The sequence below is a fragment of the Lepidothrix coronata genome, unplaced genomic scaffold, assembly GCF_001604755.1.
Source record: "Lepidothrix coronata isolate B3197 unplaced genomic scaffold, Lepidothrix_coronata-1.0 Scaffold258, whole genome shotgun sequence".
NCBI lineage: Eukaryota > Metazoa > Chordata > Aves > Passeriformes > Pipridae > Lepidothrix > Lepidothrix coronata.
Window position 1 is genome coordinate 762627 of NW_016690438.1, and position 13170 is coordinate 775796.

The 13170-nt window shown below is 36.7% G+C and overlaps 1 protein-coding gene across 4 annotated transcripts in view; it reads right to left on the bottom strand.

Moving 5' to 3' along the window:
• Window positions 1-13170, bottom strand: part of TBC1D5 (TBC1 domain family member 5) — a 290939-nt gene that overhangs the window by 147291 nt on the left and 130478 nt on the right. For all 4 annotated transcript variants that reach the window (XM_017835483.1, XM_017835481.1, XM_017835484.1 and 1 more), the window contains one exon: window positions 10352-10418. In XM_017835483.1, coding sequence (XP_017690972.1) covers window positions 10352-10418 — 67 coding nt within the window. The remainder of the gene's footprint in view (window positions 1-10351; window positions 10419-13170) is intronic.

The following is a 13170-nucleotide window of genomic DNA, read 5'->3' on the forward strand; positions in this document are numbered from 1 at the left end:
ATGATGTTCAGACAACACCAAACTCTGTAGAAGACAATCATCATCATGGCTAGGCTTCGTGAACAAAGATTTGGGGAGGGCTCTACCCACGTTTATTACAAGCACGCTGGTGGCTAAAAAGGCCAATACGAGATAGACAAGTCTGGTTGTAAAAGGCACAGCAGAAGGACTCCTTAGGTGGTATATTCTGCAAGACATGATTCTTTCTGTGTTGGTGGAAGACACTAAAACTCATAGAAATGTAAAATTGTGAACAGCCACACTAAACTATAATATACACCACTGAAAAAGGGCAAAGATTCAGTTCTGTGACTGCAGGGGCTCAGGTAAATATTATTGTCCACAACTACTTCACTTTCAGGTGAAATTGCAGGTAGCAAAGAAACCAGCATCTATCAGGTCATCAGACAGTGTGTATCATTATGTTGTCTCATTCATTTTTAAAATATTCCATGCCAAGTTTTGAAATCTTTTTTTGTGTCCATGATGAAACAAGACCAATTCAATACTTACCACAACATTTAGATAACAAAGAATATTTCTCAGTCCAAAGCAGAATACTGCAATACTAACGAAAGGTACGAACATTTGCATACATATTTGAGATTTCAATCTAAATCTCAAGCTTATGCCACTCTCTACATGAATATTAAAGGATAAAATAGATAGCCTCATAGAGATCCAAAGAAAATTCTTGAGCAGTGCTGCCAGTATTGGCAAAATCATCTTAAAATAATGGTGTGTGTGCTTCCAGAAAAGCCAATTTCATATTTTTATACTGCTTTTTGTTCATCTTCAGAACATGCTTTTTAAAATGTTGAGACCCAAGCCTGGCTCCCCAGAGGCACTCAATGAAGCAACAGGCTACTGAGCAGGGCATCAGAAAGAAAACAAATTCTCAAATTATTGTGTCATATGTTTTGCAATATGAGGTATTTATTGATAGGAACTTTAATAAGTGAAAGTAATATCTAAATTTAAATAGAGGCAACAGTTCTTTTCAAACATACTGCATAAATCCAAGAAACATGCAGCGTTTGTATTATTTATTATGCCATAAAATCAACAGTTGAGAAAAAAGTGAGGTAACTGCCAGGAATGTAATAAAGACAGAGTTAATTCTATAAAAACAAAGGGGAAAAAAACAATTGAAAGGTATCATCAAGTAATAAGAAGTAGAATTTCTAAAAAACATTTCTGAAACACACAGATTTTTATTTGCTACCCTGAAAATCCACTTGACAGCTTTAATGTGAAAGCTTACCAATCTGCTTGGAAAATATATGTATTTTCCTCTGTTTCTCAAAGTCCTGCCTCAGGATACAGGGCAGAGCTAACAGCCATGTAAGTGTGAATATGCATGGCTGTGTTGCTGAGAAGCTGAACATTCAAAGGGCATATTTTTCTAAACAGTTCAGGTTTCATCTACTTTTGGCTGACATACAGTTAAAAAGGTTCACATGAAGAAAGGTAAAATCACTTTCTTAAGGCAAACATTCCAGCAAATACTTAGTTATTAGTTAGCTATGCTCTCTAAGCTACTGGCATGTTTGTAGTACAGTTCAGGGAACTGAAATAAGGCTGCAGTGGCAGCAGGATGCTTTGCCAGCACATTCCCTAACAGCACCGAGTCCGATGCAGAACCCCGAGATACCCTTCTCCATATTCCAAATTGTCCACTTCACCTTGGTGGTTCTCAGTCAAAGAGCCAGGTTTGGCCCTGAGAAAGCACATAATTTCCAACCCTTTAATGGTTTAACTTTCGTAGAAGAATTCTTGTTACAGTCATTTCAGAGTCCAAATTTCGCCAGCTTGTTTTCCTCTACTCATTACTTTATGCATGCATTTACAGAATGGTGAGACAATTGGTGTAGATATTATGTTCAATTATTTTTATTTTTATATTTATATTGTAACTGAGTTTGCTAGTTGCAGGGTCAAAGCTTTCTAGATTAAATCTCCTCAACACCTTTGAAATCCTTTGCATATACACGAAGAACATTTACTGTCTACTTCTCCTGACTATAGTTACCTTCTGCTGTTTTACCTCTTGCTAACTCATACCCACAGCTAAGCAGAGCTCTGTGAATTTTGTGTTTTCACATGCATGCAGCCTTGTTATACAAAAAGACAGGCATTCTTTGAGAAACAGGAAAGTTAAGAGCTTCCTGTAGGACATAACAGAAGTTAAAAGCTACAGCTCTACAATATCCCAACTAAAAACCAGATGTAATAGGGAGAGGGGAGATACTTGGATTGTGGTTACTCATACCTTTATGGCAATACTGAACAATAATGCACCCAAGTTCAAAAGTCGGATGATTTTATGATGTGCAGGGTGACAAATGTAAAATTCTAGTCAGTTAATTCCATCTTAATTTTGTAAATCTGTCCGTTTTGCATGCAATGAGATAAGAAAATGAGTGATTTCATGATATAACTTTAATCTCTTGAACTGACTAGGTTTTATTAACATCAATGAAAACCATGTAGATTCACTAAAAGCAACTCTTTGCTATTTAGATTTATTTTAATTGTACATTACTTTAAAAAATCTTTTATCTGCAGGATTCTTTGGATTAAAAACTAATTCTTCAAACCTCCCATCTTCCATTCAAGTTTTACATACCGTTCTAAGTTGTGGGTTTTTTTGATTGCTTGCTTTTTATAAACCAAAATGAAATCACATATCAGATGTATTTTGAGCAGAGTGTAGAAAAATCACAATATCTGGTTTAACCTTCAGTAGTTCAGTTACAAAGCTGTAGTACACAATTCTTTAATACAAAATCCCACTGAGCTCGTGGGAGCACTGAGGTAGTATTCAGAACAGAACTGATCCTCTCCAGGTTCTCTTGCTGCTAAACACAGACAACTCACTCAGTTCTGTGACAAATGTTCTTGCTTTTATGTCACTGTGCATCTCATGAACTAAAAGCTAATGCCAACATGATTAAGATCTTAAAACATGTACTTAGCATCAAGAAAAAATTCAATGCCATTCATCTTTCAGTGTTAGTCAAGTTTCTGCAAAGAGAATGTGAGTTCTCAGTTTTGAATGAATAACAATGAAGTTCACTGCATTACTCTGACCTTCAGAACTTCAATAAATATTTCACATTCATTATTGCCAGATTTCGTGTTAGAAGGCAGAAATGTGAAAAAGTTTTGGGGCCAAAATGAAAATCATAACAGCAATTCAACAACAGCCCCCAAAATTGTTTCCCTTTCTTTGTCAAGTTTACTATGGGACTAATGATGCTAACGAAAGAAGAAAATCTTTTCATAAAAAGAATAAAATACTTCTGAAATTTTTGCCGCCTGGTATTTCTGACCTCATATGCTATGCTGCTCATGCTATCTACTTTAGCACTGAATTTTGGTTTAGAAAATAGTATTTTTCATGAATACAGACCTTCTTTTTTCTGTTCTTGCCACAGATGCCTCCTCCTGACTTAAAACAAAGTAATTCCATTTTCAGGGTTTTGAATAATAGGGCTACAGAATGGTTGAGGTTAGAAGGGGCCTCTGCAGGTCATCTGGTCAACTACAGCCAGCTGTCTAGAACCATTTCCAGACAGTTTTTGAATACGGCCAAGAAGGCGGATGCCCCAACCTGTGGCAGTGCTCTGTCACCCTCACAGCAGAAAAAGTCCCTCGTGTATCTCTGTTTGTGCTCATTACCTTTGATCTTGTCATTGGGCATCACTGAAAAGAGCTTGTCTCTGTCTCCTTTATACTCTCCACTCAGATACTTAGAGACTTTGAAAAGATCCCCTGAGCCTTTTCTTTACTAGGCTGAACATTCCCAGCTTTCTGATCTTTTCCTAATAGGAGAGATGCTCTAGTCCCTTCACCATCTTAGTGGCCCTTTGCTGGAAACTCTCCAGCATGTCCATGTCTTTCTTGGAATGGGGAGCCCAGCACTGGACACAGTACTCCAGATACAGATTACAAGGGAAGGATCACCACCTCTGATCTGCTGGCAGCACTCTTGCTAATGCACCCCAGAACATCATTAGCTTTCTTTGCTGCAAAGGTGCATTGGTGCCTCATGTTCCAATTTCACGCCTATCAGGACCCCTGGGTCCTTTTGCCAGCCCCCAGCATACCAGCTGCTTCATCACCTTCCCTGGCATCAAGGTGTGGCTAATGGCCTAGTTTCCTGCATCCTTCTTGCATCCTCCTGCATCCAACCTTCTTGAAGACAAGAGTGACATTTGCTTCCCTCCAGCCCTCAGTCACATCTCCGAATTGCTATGATAGTTCAAAGACCATTGAGAGTGGAAAAGAAATTCATAATGAAGAACACTTTAAACATTAGTAAGGTAAAATATGGCATCAATTGAATATGGTATCAGCAGTATACATGCCAATTTTCAAGTACAACTGAATAAGAGTAAACTAAAATTTACACTTGCTTTCTATGCAAGTTAGAAAGAAACTACCATTCTCTCTTCCATGGTCTCTCTTCTTGTACTAAGTCTTTCCTTTTCATGACCAATACACTAAAAAAAACATTCTGCCAATAAAAGATGTTGGCACTCAATTCTTCTCTTCTGATTTTCTGCTGAAAGTATCTCAAGCTTTAACTAATTTTTTTAAGTTTACTTTCCCCTATCACATTGCATACAAACAAAAAGCAAGTCTATATTACCATTTTTACTTCTTTAGAAAGTAATGTAATTTTCATTGGAAAAGTTAAAAAAATCCACAATTTATATCTGCTGAAATGTTTGTATCTTAGAAAAAGTAAATTGCATATATGTTTTCAGTTCCTTAATGACAATTAAGTCTTCCTTGTCTTATGACATCATTTGCCAGTTCCTGAGGACACCAGGCAAGGAATGTAGAGAGGATCAGCTGTGGAAGGAAGTAGTAAATAAAACAAATTTGACAAGACAGAGATGGATATTATGTAAGTCTCCTTAAACAGGAAAACAAAGGAAAGTAAAAAAATTCAGAGAAAACCAGAAGTCTAAGCTCGCAATAGGTATGACAGTAATCTTCTAGGATTTGGAGAAAAAAAATGTTGGAGGGAACTTGTGATCAGTGCAAAGAGTCACTGTCTCTTGCTGGAAAACAAAGATTTGCAAGATGGAATTCCTAACGACATCACAAACATGGACAAAATGAGAGTACTGGCACAGAATACCACATCCAGAAAAAGACTCTTAGCACATTACAAAGACAATCTCTTAGAAGAATCACAAAATTCAAGGAGAGAGTTTACAGGCTTTTAGAAAAAAAATCAACCTCATACTGAAAAGGCCTCTTTGCACATAAATGGTATCAACCAGAACAGCATCTAGCAAATGGTTTGAGGTAAGACAAAATAAACATGGATACCACTTTTACTACTTCCTCGTGGAAAGACAGGAAGGATTCAAGCACTGAGAATTCTCTTTACAGACTGAAGGTGCAGTGCCAACTTCACTGCTTTGCCTTCTGTTCCCAAATTTTTGTACTTCAAAATATTTGAAAAACCCAATAGAAACAAGCTTGTTCTTTACAGGTCTTGATTATGCAAGGACACACAGTGAACAAAGTTAGGGAAAAATAAGATTATAACTGCACAGGGGTGGCTTAAAATTAAAACAATAAAGTAACATCATCTGTGTATCAACAAGACCAGATAGGCTTGTGTAGATGGAAAATGGCTGCTTCCTAATAGATTAAGGCAAATTTTTCCACAAGGGGGGGCGGTATATAAGTTGTATAAATCTTTGCACTATGTTTAACACAGAAAGATGGAGGCTATGTAGCCGTTTCTGTCTCAACTGCCAAGAAAAGCCACAGGTCAAAGAGGAATCAAACTGGTTTCAGTACCCACTTTTGGAAAGGGGTAGAAATAAGGAGGAAGAGCTTGCACCCCTTGCCATTTTTCTTCTATATGCTCAGTATCAGTTCTGCAGTTGGCTGGCACACAAGAAACACGCCACAGCCAGCAGGACCACATTGCCTTTTTGCAGCAAGAAAGGAAACATCTGGTAAGCAGAATCTGTAAGAAGTCAGGGGAAGAAAATGGAAATGGAATACAGAAGTCCTTCTTATACTAGGTCTTCTGCCTATTTGAAGTATGAGCAGAAGGTGTCTACATAACCCAGAACTCTGAGCAATCATCCCTTGTCATCTAGTTCAGACCACACAGGAAAGAACTGCATTTTGATACGTGGTGTAGAAATTAAACTTATATACATGTGTAGAGATGTATTAAGAAACTATCCAGCACAGCAGTCATGGGTCTCCGAATCATAAAGTAAGTTAACAACATGACTACGAAAAGTGAGCTTTTTTAGGCTATATATTTATTAGAAGCAGTATTAATGTATGAATCCACCTTGGAAGAAAATAAGTGTCCTTGAGATGTTAGATTCTATCAGCCAAATTGAATGTCTGCATCAACGGTTCTCCCTAAAAGTCATAATTAGGTCATTAAAATATATTTAGAAAAATAGCCTGTAAAATAAAGTTAAAAAATACTCACCTTCATTTTATTTCATAGGTCACTGTTATACCATCTAATAAGATAATTAAAAACATGCAAGCAGCTGGTACTGAGGCTAAACAGATTAATGTAATAGTCTGTAGTCATATGTGCTGGCAAGGGGTTCACCTCTTTGGCGAGGAGAAGGTCAGCTGCCCTTGGGAAGGGAGGAGAAAGACAGTATTTCTGCTTTTCAGTGGCACTGCATTGCAGATACTGAAACTAGAGACCCACACCTATTTTTCTTTTCCCTCTTGGTGAAGTCCGACCCATTGGACATCCAGAAAAGGCTTTAACCGTAGCAGTAAAAAAAATATGGTAGATAGGAACTCAAATATTCTCCCTAAGTTTCTTACAAATTAAAGATGAAAGTTACTGTATGTCTAAATCCTTGTTCAAATGTTTCAAATAGTGAACTTCTAATTTTGATGATATGGTTCTAGGAAATAATTTTCATAATTTCTTATTAGTAATGCTTTCTCCCAAGTCCACAAAGAATAATTCCATCAGACCCTAAAGACCAGCTAGAAAATTTTCTGTGACCTGACAGGACACATTCATAAACTCACAGAATATTTAGAAATATGTGCCAGTCACATGTGCTTTTCCCTTACATTACTTACAAACTTTACGACCTAATGGGAAATGCTCACTATCTGAACATGTGAAGCATTAAATCTGTGCCATGATCAACACAAGCAAGAGTCACAAACTATAAGGTGACACCATCATATTAAAAATAAAACCATACAAATAGTTCTGGAGCATCATAAATATATCAAAGGATAATGATCTGTCATCCTTTATTAACACACACACACACACACACACACTTGGAGCCTTCTACTGGAGAGTGTCAAATTGTCCTTTAAAATAGAAAGTGTGGCAACCAAGTAACCTCCCCTGGGGTTTATTTTATTGTTGTAAAACTAACATGCTTTTAAGAGCAATTTAATAACAAAACATATTCACATTCAAATATTTTTGGAGTTGTCTCTTCTCCTAATAAATTGCAAAGGCCTGCTACTGAAAAAATATAAAGTAACTTTTGTTTCAGTAAAAATCTGCAGTAGAATTTTTTTATGCATTAGCCTTCTGCATGTATAATATTTACCACAACCCAATTTTGCCTCTTTTAGGGCAAAAATTCACTAGCCAGTCTTTTTCAAATATGGCAGACTGAAACACATTGGGTAAACAAGACCATGATCAGTTTTACCAAATTAACTTACTGAAACAATATTCCTCGACAATATTCTAAATAAGTAAAAAATCAGTCCTTAAAGAAATAATAACATTTACCATCTTACCATTCAGGGTAGTTTAGGATTCACTTTTCATCTTTCATAAGGTATTAGCCGCTCATTTTTACTTAATGCAGTCTAGAACTACAACTATCAACACAATATTTAACCCAATCATCAACTTTACAGCCAGTCTCATTGTATGACAGGAGTTACTTGACACTGTGCAACAAATATTCACTACACACCACTAACACTGTAATACTACTTAGTAACAGTGATAGCTCGCCAATTATTAAAAGTCAGAGGTTTCTTTCGTGTATATGTATACATATACACCTCCCCAACACCCCCACCCTCTCTACTGTCTTGCTTTATCATCTTGCCTTTAATTTATAACAAGAATACTCTGGAAATTGTATATGGGACTGCTTTTAAAAGATGAATTAACTTCATTTTTCTAAGTTGGGCTGTAATCCTCTCTGACAGAATACAACTGTTATTCAATGGAACTCATAGAAAACATCACATTTATTACATGCGCTTTGGACTAAGGAGTATGGAGATACAAAGATCATCTTTAACCTCCTCTTAATTTGTGGAGCATTAAAGATGGCTGAAGATTCACTGCGGTTTAGGCCGATTTGAGTAAGTGGTACCATGCTCTGTCCTCCCACTTATTTCTAGCTGTCTATGCTAGCTACATTCCTTCCACTGGCACTGATACCCATCTGAAGCTTTGGCAGGAGGACACTGTGATAGAAGTCATCAGAAAACTCTCTCTATGAAGAATGAACAGGTTGGGCTGGGTTAGCTCTGTAGCTCCCTGAGAGATGAGTGCTACTGCATGAGTGGAGCAGGGTAGGAAGAAGGGGTCAGACCCCAGCTCCACAGCTTACACTCTCATGGAACCAGAGCCCAGATGAAGCTGGCTGCTTCAAGTGTTACCCCTTGGCAGGTTCAACAGCTGGAGCTCTAGTGTTGATGACTTTTAGGAATAAGTGTCCTGGAATTAATGGCAGATAGAGCTCTCAACTTTCTTTTGTTCATCTGGCTAAATTCTATCTCGCCTTTTTTTCACAGACTGCTTTGTGGTCTCTGTATCTACATATGCTTCTCACCTAAAACCCACAAAGATTATTCTGATTTGTATTTTTGAGCCCTTCTTTTAACATATATAGTATGTTGCACACATTAGAGAACATGAACACGACAAGAAACAGAGTCAGGCAGAACCCTGAAATGGATCTGCTAAAATATTTTTATCAAAGTGAACATGCTAACTACCCTAGAAGAGTTTTATGTCATCACAAAGTAGATTTCATTAGAGTCGACTTACTAGGACACCTAAATCAAACCTCCCCAGTCCCACCGTGTACCTGCAGGCACACCCTTTTTTCCAACCTTGCTCTCAGTCCAGAAGCTTCCTCTGGGTGTTTGAATCGCAGCAAACTCTTTGCTGTTCCCTCTAGGTCCTTACAAGAAGTCTTTCTTTTCAACATCCTCAAGACCAGGCTGTTTGCTCCTTGCTCTCCTTGGCAATCTCTCAGTCTCCAGCATGCAACAGGTTTCTCCAGCATTGTGTCCCTCCCTGCCACCCCACGCCTGAAGGCTCCTCATGACCAGCTCGGCGCCTGCACCACAGTGTGGTATTCCCCGCCCAGCCGGCTGCAACCAGGACAAGGCAAACAGGCAGGTTCCTCCTGCCTGACTACACCTCTTTGAAGTACACACTCCAACAGACTACAAACAAAAAATTAAAAAGATGCCAACCAACACAGTTCACTAAATGATTCCAAAATAATCATGTGGTAGGCTTGTTTCGTTTTACCATACTTAAACACCAAAATCAGATGTAATCATTCCAGTTAGCACAAATCATACTATTAATTTACTAGTCACAAGGACAAAGATTTTTTTTTGTAAGAAGGGAAGTATTTTGAGGAGTGAAAGGTGAAACTGCATACCTGCTGATTATCCTTCTGTGCTCTCAAGCACAGGACACTCTCTGGTATGTACCCAAACAAGACTCAAGCTCAGTGACATTGCTGCAAAAAGTTACTGAGCATCGTGTTTCTTAAGCTGGTGTTTACTACCAACAGAACTGAAATATTATTTTCCTATCAAAGAACCTCAAATTTAATTAGTCCTGGGTTTGGTTTTTGATCTGAAATAATGAGCAAATAGAGTTCCACACGGTCCATAGATCCAGTTACTTTGGAGAAGATCAGAGAGGTGACCACTGATAAGTTGAATATTTCAACATTTAGCTTAGTTGCTCTGAGTTTAGTTGAGACTTTCTACTTTACTGCATACTTTGGAGAAAACAAAACAAAACAAAACCCCTTAAAAATATTTAGCCTTACAAATATCCTGTACTTTCATTAGTTAAGCAAGCTGAATAGTAATATAGTAAAATAGTAAAAAAAATAGTAATTCAGAAAACAACTTTTCAGATAATTCCTTAATTAAATCCTTCACGTTCTTCAGTCCACTGTTTTAATTTAGATTGCTCAATCTTCCTAAAGTACAGGACATGTTCTTTCACTTTAAATAGATTATGCTGCTTATTAAAGTCAACCTTTTTAAAATTAGAAAATAAATATAAAAAATTACCAACCTGTAAGAAATAAAAGTTCCATCAGAATCTGAGGTTTGGTGTGTGCTTCCGTTTTCATTTGATCCCCCTAATAAAATATAAGAGAAAACACCTTTGTTTTAAGACAAACCCTGATAAAAAATAAAACAATACTGATGAGAATTGCAACTGATTTTACCATATGGTAACATTAGTTATGACAAAACTCAAATAAAACTTACTTAGACAAATCTCAATTTTACATCTTCAGATTCTTAGAGCTCTCTTAAGTAGCCTCCATGTTCAGTTTGTAGTCTAAATGTTTGGAAAATCTGATGCTTAATTTCACTTACAGTTCTGACTGAATCCCTTCTCAAATTATTAAACACAATTCTACTAGTGTAAGCTTACAGAAGTACACCATATAAGTAGATGAGTTTGATTTTACTAACATTAAGTCAAAAAATGTTAAAGTTCATCTATTTTGTGAAGCATTTTGAGTTGACTGTAGGATACCAGATATTTTTTGTCATAGCACAAGTTCAAAGCTTCTCTTAAACTACCTATTAAGATGTCTGCAAAACATCTTGTTTTACATCCTGTGGGCTGGTTATACATAAAACAGTGAGGTTCCTAAAAATCAAGGATTACAAGGAAATGTTCTTCTCTATAACTACTTCCATTGAAGGACTGCTAAAAGCCAGGAGTCATGTAGTCTTCAAAGCAAATTTATTCTTGTCCTGTTTTACACTGTTTATTCTTGCCCAACCTGTCATTTCTCTTGGTAACTCTTCTATGTCCCTGTGTGCCTCCTTAATTCATTTACAGATAGCACTGTGCACCTCTGTTCTGCTTATTGAAATCAAGTTCTTTCAGTCTTTTTTCTAAATGAGGCCCCTTATTCCCCATTTTGTTTAATTCAGTGCTTCTTACACATGCAAAAGAAGGGACGGGAGCTACAGACAGCATACTAAAAGTTTAGTCAGTTGATTATTTGGACAGTGGTTTCCTTCTCTTTCAAAAAAAATCTTGCTCAATACAGTCTATGGTCATGCCACATCACCTTGCAGTTTCACGGTCATCTTTAACCAAGATGCCTATATGATCACTCTCCATTTTTATTTATGAACAGCAGTTTGCAGTTTACAGTAGAAATTCTTGCTGGTGCAGTACTGTGTTTCACACAATTTCATGCTGTTTGCAGTCCTCTCTTCTTCAGAAAGGAACAACCCTACCTGAATACTCTATTTGCTCCTGCACTAGATACTACCTTCTAATAAATTTTCTTAATAGAAGTTTATCAGCTCTCATTCTGTGGCAAGACAATAAATGAAAACACTGCGTAAGATCTGTTCAACCACAAAATTCACCAAAAAATAATTTTTTCATTAAAATCTGCATTCTTTTATTTATCTTAAAATTACTATACTTCATTAATCCCCATCCTTTCTATTTCACAGCATCTCCTGTGGCACTACATCAGATGATTTACTGAGGTCCAGATAGACTTAATGTATTTCCTTAATGTATATTTTGAAAGGTGAGCAGATTAGCTGGCCACAGTCTCCCATTTAACAAAAAAACCCCTGCAATAGAACTTATGTAATTTGCTTTACTTTTCTCTCTTTACTTACTTCTTTCTTAAAAACTTTTCTAAAGCTATGCACAGATAATGGTCAGCCCATGCAGATGCTTTGCTGTCACTTTTTTTCCCCTCTTTGATTAAGTACAGGTACTACATTTCCACTTCTTCAAATATATGTTATCAGCTGTGAAGTAAAATACTAAAAAATTGTTCTATGCTGCAGTATTTGTCAGTATTCCTGAAAGACATTTTCTCTTCAAGTCAGATGCTTTAATCTTTATTAGCTGTGCTAATTTATTGTAACTCTCAACAGTCTCATTTATTTTATTGATTTATTTTCAGGCCTTTTCGCCTGAAATTTTGTTTTTACTGAAAATTAAATATTTTCCGATTTATACCATACCTGGATTACATTTATTATCATTTGTTCACTTCCACTGCACAATGGTTCTAGTTTTCTTCCCTGGAAAGCTTCTTTACACAGTCGAGTAATATTTTCTTGTTAATTTAAATTCCCTTCTTATGATCTAATTCAACTTAACTTTTGCTGATTGCCACTATATCCCACACTTTCTGATATTCAGGATGCGGCCTTCTTTGCAGATCAAGATGCTTTTCTGTTTCTTTCAGGATCTTGGCTTGCTCCTCACATTCCTTTAAAAATACTTTATCATTCACCTTGGCATAGAACTTTCAAGTGGTTTTTTTCTCATCTAATTTGGAATGCAGTTTTTTTATTAACTTTTGCACCTTTGTCTAAAATAAATCCCAAACCTCTACTACATTTTAGTCTAATATCACTCAGTCCAGTTGATTTCACTAATTAGCTCTCTCAATTTATTTTGAAAATGGAAATCCTACTCAATCAATCTGCTTTTTGTTTACTAAATTCAACTAAATTAAAAACACCAGATATTTCATCCAGGAGCCGACCCTCCCATTATTAATAACCATCTGTTCATTTTTTTCCTCATATCTTGTAAAATAGTCTCCCATACTGGGACAATTTTCAGTAATATGCTTTTTCATATATTGCCCATCTCCACATCTGATCCTGAGCATTCAGAGAAATGACTGAACTATGTTCAGTCTCTTTCAAAGCCATATGGCTAGGTGCAGTGACACTGGGCAACTGCTACAGGGACACAGAGCATCAAAATGGGTCCTACTACACTTTATTTATACTTATACAACTCCTAAGCATTCACCTATCACACTAGTCAGACCTGAAAAGAAAACTCATACACAATGCTAAGTATGTATGCTGAAAAATATC